The 9,139-nt window shown below is 41.6% G+C and overlaps 1 protein-coding gene across 3 annotated transcripts; it reads left to right on the top strand.

The window, feature by feature from the left end:
• The first annotated feature begins 834 nt into the window (after positions 1–834).
• LYSET (lysosomal enzyme trafficking factor) lies at positions 835–5,141 on the top strand. 3 transcript variants are annotated; one of them, XM_040068635.2, is made up of 2 exons: positions 835–964; positions 3,017–5,141. In XM_040068635.2, the coding sequence occupies exon 2, from the start codon at positions 3,033–3,035 to the stop codon at positions 3,426–3,428; it is 396 nt and encodes a 131-aa protein (XP_039924569.1). In that variant the 5' UTR covers positions 835–964; positions 3,017–3,032; the 3' UTR covers positions 3,429–5,141. The 3 variants fall into 3 exon arrangements, with proteins under 3 accessions (XP_039924569.1, XP_039924570.1, XP_039924571.1); XM_040068636.2 differs by lacking the exon at positions 835–964 and adding an exon at positions 999–1,236; XM_040068637.1 differs by lacking the exon at positions 835–964 and adding an exon at positions 1,411–1,429.
• Positions 5,142–9,139: the final 3,998 nt, after the last annotated feature.

Here is a 9,139-nt window from a genome sequence, read left to right as displayed (position 1 = left end):
AAAAAAAAGTTATTGCTTTAGCATCTTTCATTTCTTACTGGGCATTCCTTTTAAAATCCTTTTTTAGCCTCCTTCTTAATGACAGCTGTCTGAGAGGGGATTGTGGCCGCTGCTGCTTTCTCTTTAAGAAATGGTAGTTTTCGCATGACTTAAGGATACAATTTAGTAACACTTAATTAAGTTTCACTTAATTTGTAACGCCATGCAGTTTCGGCATTACCAGGCACGGAGCTCGCCTCACACAGTTTCAGAATTCAGGCAAACACGTTCTGCACACACAAACTCTCCCCAAATCATCGCCGTCATTGAACAGCGCACACATAACCGTATAATTTTGCTGTCAATTTAAATGATCTTTTAGCGTCATTAAAAGCACCTCGTTAGTAGATCATAGAAACATATGGACCTTAAATATCATCTGGTCCCAACCCCCATTGCCATGGGATAATAAGCATATCTCCTGATAATTTAATTTAATAGAAATAATCCACTACGTCATGTTTACGTATAAGCATATACTGGGGTTTGACTACACGTATGCCACTTGCTGGACCGTTTCAGTCTCTGTTGTAACTTCCTTAGTAATCTTTGCTGTTACTTCCCTCGACGGGGTCACTCCGCCACTGTGTCAAAACCCCACAGTTCGGGTCTCTCCCCACCCCGAAGGAGCCGAGCGCCGCCTCAGCGCGGCGCCGCCATTTTGGGCGAGGCCACTCCGGCCGCAGAGGGGCGCGCGCCCGAGCCAAGATGGCCGCCGGCCAAGGCGCCCGCCCCGGATGCGGCCGCGCGCCCCGGCAGCCGTAGCCCCGTGCCGGAAGTGGCGGTGCCGGCGGGCGGCCATGGCGGCGGGCGGGCAGCGGGGCGGGCCCGCGGGACTCGCCGCCTCCCGGCGCCGCGGCGCGGGCTGAGGGGAGCGGGCCGCCCGCCGCCGCCCTCCCGCTCCCTCCTTCTCCGCCGGAGGAAGGTAAGGAGCTGCCGGCGCCGAGAAGGGGCCCGTGGCGGCGAAGCGCGTCTCGCCCGGAGAGCGGGTCCGGGGGGCGGTCGCGTGAGGAGACCCCCAGTGGGGTGAAGGGCTCCGAGAACCCTCGCGGGTGTGCCCAAAAGCTTCAAGTTGGAGTTGGGTGCGAAAAAGGAGAATAACAATGAGTAAACTCTTTAACCTCAGCCTCTTTCGTATAACCGGGAGCTAGGGCTTCTCTTCTGGCTGCTGCTCAAGGGCAGGATCAAAACGCGCTGGTATTTACCTTCTTAAGTCTACTGCTGTTTTGATAGCGTTTGTGCTTTCAGTATGTATATACCTAGGGACGGTTTGTTGTCCTCGAAGGCGACAACTCGTGAGCCAGCTCGGATATGCCGAACTGCTGGAAAAAACAGGCAGCGGCTTATTTCGCGGACCTGGTGTTCAAGTTTTTACCCTGTGGATTAACAGGTCCTCTCACGATTTTTTCAGTTGTTCTACTAGACGTATTGACTGGGGGTAATAAAGGGACACGTGCAGCTGAGTTATACAGAAGGATCAGCTGAACGAGAAGTTGTCATTACTTAAGTCTGCAATAGTTCTCTCAAATATTTACTGTTCCTTTGCAGGTATTCACTGTTCCTTCTCAGGTATTTGTGTCCCTGTATGCTTGACTCTTTTAGCCACCATAAATGCAGCAGTGTGATGGCCAGAATAATATCTGCAGGGCTGCCTTGACCTGCCAGATTCTGTCATGTCAGGATTGGGGATATCCCTCAGTTATGTAAAACCAGGAAGTAAATTTTTCAAGATTGCCAATCAAACTGGCAGATTAGTCAGTCTCAGAAAGGGTGATTTAGAATGGTGTAATGATTTTGTATAATTTATGGTAAATTTTCTAATGCTTCCATGATTTGTTACTGTTTTCTATGCATAATTAATTTTTCAGTAAGCATTTCTGCCTGATATTTTAAGGGCCTGATATATTTTCTTTAAAAAGTACTACATAGATGGATTTTACACTTCTCAAGGAAAAGATAGAAGTAAAAGCCCAAAGGTCTGAAAAAACTTTTTTTATTTTGGAGAGCCCTAGTCAGGTACAGAGAAGCAGTGGTTCTCCCTGCCTTGTGGAAGGGCTGTTTGGAGGGAAGGAGGTGATGACTTTGTTTGTGTGGAGGTCCTCCAGCTGGGGTGTTTGTGACTGGCTTGAAGAGTGTTTCCAGTCACCTAGACCCTTGCAGCCAGCTGGAGATCTGAAGCAGCTCAAATTGAGCCCAGCGGTGTCTGTGGGGCTCCAATAAATAATTTGTGCTTTTCCTGAAAAGTGCCCAGTGGTGAGCGTCTGTTTTGTTCTGTGCCGAGGCATTGAGCAGTGAAGGTGTGCAGCTCAGTTCCTCTGGAAGGCCTGTGGCAAATGTCTGCACAGGAAGAGCAGTTAGGAGCGAGTAACATGGCTATAGCACCTTCATGTGTGCAGGTACATACCTTTAGTACAGCCTAAGCCTTGAACCTCATGTTCAAATTGAAAATGTCCCTTTCTGTGGTTCATAAATGAGCACTCAGGTAGAGCTTAGTACAGCTGGATGTTGCTGCACCACCGACAAGCAGTGGTACCATTCCTGGCTGTTTAGCAGCATGTTTGTCTTGCAGGCATCAAAGAACTTTCCAAACTTTCCGTATTTATAGAGAAACTTATATTATCCCAACTCTGTCTAGAGACATTGAGGGCAGATGGGGTTAGTAACTTACCCGACTGATGACTTTTGTTTTGTTTTGTTCCCTGAGTACCTAACATTAGCCAGGTATATCCTGGTAGCCAGCAGGCCCTAAACTATCCAGAGCCATCAGTGGAGCTTCTTATGTTGTTGCCATTAACATGTTGCTGGCAGAGTAATGATTTTCTATGATGTAGGAAAAACCCAGGTCTTCAGAAATTGATGTGTGTGCTGTTTTAACTAATGTGTAATGCAAAGTTATAGAAAGTTAACTTAAGGAAACCACCTTTTCCAACCCCTCCTTTTCCAAGCAGTACTGAATGTTTGTCACCTTTTGTTTCAGGTGCAGAGCATGGAGAATGATGAACTTCCGCCAGAGGATGGGCTGGATTGGAGTGGGGCTGTACTTGTTAGCAAGTGCTGCGGCTTTTTATTATGTCTTTGAAATCAATGAGACTTACAACAAACTAGCACTGGAGCACATTCAGCAACACCCCAAGGAGCCACAGGAAGGAACCACATGGACACACTCCTTAAAAGTACGACTGCTATCCTTGCCGTTTTGGCTGTGGACGATAATATTTTTAATACCATATTTACAGATGTTCTTGTTCCTCTATTCCTGTACAAGAGCTGACCCCAAAACTGTTGGGTATTGCATCATTCCTATCTGCTTGGCTGTTATTTGCAATCGTCATCAAACATTTGTGAAGGCCTCTAATCAGATCAGTAGATTACAACTGATTGACACTTAGCTCAACTTCTAGTTTCTGTTGCTGCTCCGATGCTGATTCTGTTGCTTGATCTAATCACAAGACTGAAGTTCTGAGTGAAGGCTGGAAAGAGCCTTTTCTTTCAGACTGATAAGCAATGAAGAGAGTGACTGTTTTCTATTTAAAACAAATGAGTAACTACAAAGGTTTTTAATTATGGATCTATCAAGTGGTCAGTGGGAGAGCCCTGTGTGACACAAGATGGAAGTATTCCTCATTTTGCCTTAACGATGCAAAATTGCAACTCTCCATCTGAAATGTCTTGTGGGGAGACAAGTTTCTGGTCCACAGCTTTGCTCCTCTGTGCAAAAAAGTGATTTCCTACGTTTTCCCTTGGAGTGAAATCAGTGAAAAGATACTTCATTTGTGGTAAATGTAAAAGGAAAAAAGAAATTAAGATCGTGATTATAAAAGCTGCACTTAAAACAATTCTTTGCTTTTTCTTTTTTTCTTTTATTATCTACATCAGTGCTGTTTTTAATGACTTTTTAAAAAATTAGTTTGGATATAAAAACAGGAAGCAAAGAATAAAGTTTGTGCAAACCTTTAAAGATAAAAAGTACATTTTTTCCTGTGGTAGCCTACTTGTTTTCAGTCAGCACAACAGTCCTACACTGTAGTAGGCAGGCAGCGAGGAGTGGCATAGGCCTGGAGCTTGGTGCTTTAAACTGTTCCTACATCAAAAGCAGCCTATGCTGGCATTGGCCTGTGGTCTGCATAGAAATTCTTTTGCATTTCCTTCTGTTGTGTCACTTGATAAAATCACAAGCTAATGAAGTTTATGACCATTCTAATTTCACTCCAGATATCATGCAAAACCATATTACAGGAGAACTGATATATTAGAAAAACTTTGAATTTGGGAAAGTTAACTGGTTGGGGTATACTACGAACAGGTTGTAAGACAGATAATCATGTTTCTTCCAGAAATTCAAAGTAAGATATCTTCTTCTCATTCTTGTAATGAACGCAAATTTCTTCAGTCATACTGAAATTCCACTGAGATTTCTTTGCCATAGTTTCAACCTCTATTTTTCAGTGCTATTTTGGAAAAGCATATTTTGAATAAGACTGAATCTGTTCTTTCTTCCTGCCTGTTTTTGTTTCTTCTGAGAAAAACTAAATTTTTGTCCCAGCCGTGATGGAAATAACAAGTATGAAAACAGTGCAAAATATACTTCTCAGAAGCAGTAGGCTCAACAGAATTGTGAGCTAAACTCCTTGACTATAACTTCAACTGTATGTGATTGTTCATTCCTAATCATGACAAATGCTAGTCCATTTCTGACTGCATTAAGGGAATCCCGAAGAGTGTCATCTTTCTCTTGCTTTGGGAAGAGAATACTATTTTCAGTGTTGCTATGTTTAAGCATAGCATTTCTAACACCTTAAACTTTCTGTTTGCACTTGGAGGTACTTTTGAGACAATGGTTTCAATTGTCTGTTGAATTGTCAGTGTTGGTGCTAGGACCTAAAAACAATGTAGCCATTGCAAGAAGGTTTTGAGTTCTAAGTGCAATATGAAAAGGAGGAAGCTGCCATCTTAGTATGCTGGAGTAAGAGTAAATTATAACCTCTGACGAGTAGTTAGTATCTTGGGGAGTCAGAGCTTTTAAGTTGTGTTGTTTCTCAACTTTTAAAATCACTATGCTATTTATCTAAAAAATAAAAACTTTTCAATGTTTATAAACACAAGTCTATTAACGCAGATACTTATCAATAGCTTTTCATTTTTGTTGTTTGTTTTTTGTTTAGTGGGGTTTTTTTGGGTGTTTCATGCCAGACAGCAGTGCTGGCCATCAGTTGCTGTAGCCTGTGCTCATGTCCTTCCCTCAGTGTGCGTGTTCAGTTCATTTTTGTTGTCCTCTTATGCTCTGTGTCCTAATTACTTGTTTGTAGCCTGAAATTTTGGGGCTTTGCTGGATGGGATGCAACCAAATCCTGGTGTTTCTTTGTGTGAGAGATACCTCTGGCTGGACTGTTTTTAACTTGACCCTATGGTTTTAAACTGAACAGTTACATTGTGTGCAAATGGAATTATTTAAAGAGCCAAGAACATAAGAGGAAGCATCAAAAATAGAAGATGATAGGGAAGAACTGCCTAATTTTCTGTCATGCAAGCATGTGACCCTTAGCAAATTCGCTAGGAGGCCTGGTGGGATGACCCACGCTGTCTGGATGTGGAGCATGTGCTGGGCATGGCAGGGACTTGCAAAACAGAGGCTCGTGTTCATAGACTTTTCCATCAGAAGCCTGGTTTTGGATTACAGCTGCTGACAGGCATGTGCTTTGCAAGTAACTACAGAAAAACACAGTCCAATTCAAGCAAATGCTATGTGTGTAAGGATTTGAGCTTGAAGTGGAAAGCAGCACTGGAGAACTATTAACATAGTGTATACAAATACTAGACAGTGGAAGTAGGAAAAGAGCTAAGTTAGCTCTGCTGGTGCTTCCAGCATTTTTTGGCAACAGGAGAACATCACCAGGTGAAATTTTACCCACAGGGTAAATCATTGAAAGACTATAAAAAATAACGATAAATTGTTTTTTACTGTAGTATTTAAAAAAAAGAAGTAGTGAAATAACTTTCACTTGATTATTATGAAAATTTATAGGTATTGTAGGCTGATTGCCTGAGTCACCAAAGACCTGCCTGTAACAGAAAATAACATCATCTACAAACTTTTGGGATAATCAAGCTTGAAGTTTTGCAATGTTCTGAGCTTTAATGTTCTGCCAACAAAGTGAGTAGCTGTAACACAAGGGTGATTAATGATCATCTGTATGCCACTTACCCTGGATTTCTTTTTATCCATTTGTGTCACAAGATAAAGGATTGTCAGACTGCTTGAACATCCCTTGAGCAGTCTCAGTGTTAGTTTTTTAGCTGTTTGACCTTCACCTGACAGTCCCGTCCCATCTCAGGAATGGGTCTGCCACATATTTGTAAGTGCTACTGAGCCTGTTTTTTACTTTCTGCCATGGAGGAGCAGGTCCAATGAAGAGCATAACATGAGGCTGCAGCCCTTCAAACTTGGACAAAAGTAAGTTCCAATAAAACGTGTTCCTTATGACACGCTTCTTCCACCAGCAAAGTAGGACCACAAATTTGATTCCTTTTTTTAAATTAAAAATGAGTATTGATTTATTCCTGGAACAAAACATTCCAGTTGGTGCAGAATAGGTATTAACTCTCTTTATTTTCTCTTGCCAGGTCCATTGTTTTCTTTCTCTAGTTTCTCTTACTAGTTCTTTAAAAATCCTGCATTTTATGTCACAGTCTTTGATAAGAACCACTTTTCTACAAATGACCTAATGCACAAAAGCAGTTTAATAATTTTATCGTGTAGTTAAATTTTAAGAACTGACTTACCATAGGTCTCCTTAAAGATACCCTTATGATGCAGATTTCTTCTGGGAAGAAAGAACATGCTACAGCCATAAGAAGGTACTTCTGCTCAGCTTGGGCCTCAGGACCCATGTCTAATCCATTTGGTTGGTGCATGTGCCCAGAACCACTGCTCAGGTGTTCACACTGCTGAGTGCTAACATAGTCACCACAAATTAAGCCCCATGATGTCCCAGCTACCAATTACTGGGTATTTTACAGAGAATCTGATACTCATAATAGCTTGTGCATAAATTACCTTTTAAGATGGACTGAGTGGGAATTAAATGATGGCTGTGGATCTCTTTCCTTGGAGCTAGGAAAGGCATTGCACTTTTAGACAGTACCCCAATTACTGGGCATAATGGGATTGCCTCCTTTCCCTCACAGAACTGAGTGCCTTGCATACTTGAGACTTAAAGTTTTGGTGTGTTTTTTATTTTTTTGTTTGTTTTGTTTTGTTTTTTGTTTTTTTTAAACACCGAACACTGCAACCTGTTAAGTTCCTTCACGAAGCCTCAAAGTTGTTTGAGCCAGCAAATTCAGTATTTCAAAACAGTAACGAGTATGTCATATAATCCCAGTCTTTGTGAGGGAGGCAAGCTTTGACATTTTTGTTGTAACATTTTGTAACTAGTAATTGGTTCTCATCAAAATACTACCAAGAATTTAGTATCCCATCAGCTCTTTTAATATCATACAAACATACCAGCATTCTCCCTTTTATTTTAGTGAGGAAATCCACTGAGCCCGCTTTGGGCCAGTAAAAGGAAGTTCTATTAGTAAGATGTACAGACTTCACTGAACAGTGCAGATTTGGTGAACTGATCTTGTTCTGTGCCCACGTGAAGGCTGGTTAGGTACAAAAGTACTATGTCTCTCTGAGGTGAAGAACATAGCATCTTTTTTTCCATTGAGGCTCACCTCTGCCTAAAATTCAGGGCCACAGCTGACCAGATGGAGTTCAGAACACAACTGTAGGGGAGTAGGAGGGTAGGGAACCACATCACACTAAAGCTTCCTGAGCCTGGTAACCTCGCAGCAACTCTTAGAAAAATGAAGTCTGTTGAGTGAGGGCACTTTTGCCACAAGCAAACCTTAAACTTAGAATTGCATACGGTCCCCTGAAACTCGAGTGCTCTTTTGTCATTTGAAAGTTTTGGTAGCTACAGTAAGGACTAGCAAGGATTCTTAAAGGCAGAAATTTGTGTTAGTTTTTGACTCAATGCTCATTGGTATTTTCTGGAGCCCAGTGCAGCATATTCCGTGTCCAGGCTAACAGAATAAAAGAAGTATCCTATTACTGGAATGTTACCTGCACTTACTCCTGTGCTAAGTTAGGGTCTGTTGCTTTAGACCAAAGGTTTTCAGTCCATAATACACCAGTGGTCTGTTTGCACAGTTTATATGTAAAGGCCACAAATTCCCCCCTAATGTTAAACTTCTCAGCCATCACACAGTTCATATCATTTCTGGAGGAAAAGGGAAAACACTGCTCTCAGATGCAGGTGTAGAAGCTTCCAAAATTATAGAACAAAGCTCATATAAGATGTCATCACTTTAACATAGACCATATGAAAGAGCACTTCTGATACATTTATCAGACTACTTCTTTGTACAAAGTGTTGCCTTTGTCATTTTGATAAGACACTTCCTGCCATAAATTATCTACCCTAGAATACTTAGAGCATTTTATCACTTGATGATGTTGCAGCCTGACACAAGATTGGAGTTAAGTATAACATTCTCTCATCCTTGGCAACTAAACCTCCTTAGTCTTCTGAGTTGGTCTTTTTAGTTATGCCTCTATCCCATCTGCCGACAGAAGAATATCTTTGAGTATCTGAGTACATAAATTTCAAGGATACATTTATTGGACCTCATCTCTGACTGCTCCCTGCATTTCAAATCAATGCAGACAATTTTGTCCTCATAAAAGTTAATTTATTTCCACATTTTGTCCTACATACGTAAATCTCAAGATTTGCTCAGTTTTCCATAATATAAACAAACTGTGTCAGGAGAACACAAAAAAAAAAAAAAAAGGAAAATAACCCCCCAAAATGCTTTTTACACTATTCATTCAGGCTGTTAAATTCTTCTACAGAACACTCAGGCTCTATGCAGTGACTCAAGAGTGTTTTATACCTGTTCACAGAGGCTTCTTGATTGACAAGTGACTAAACCCTAGTAGATGATAGGCAAAAATAATCTTCCACTGCAGGATTGTACAGGAACAGGCACAATCCTATAAATGCTTGTTAATTTTGATACTTGTAGTGATCTTATATTGTTTTCTCTCCAT

This window comes from Hirundo rustica, chromosome 6 (assembly GCF_015227805.2).
Source record: "Hirundo rustica isolate bHirRus1 chromosome 6, bHirRus1.pri.v3, whole genome shotgun sequence".
Lineage (NCBI taxonomy): Eukaryota > Metazoa > Chordata > Aves > Passeriformes > Hirundinidae > Hirundo > Hirundo rustica.
Note: the sequence above shows the minus strand (reverse complement) of the source record. Positions and strands in the feature narration are given on the sequence as shown.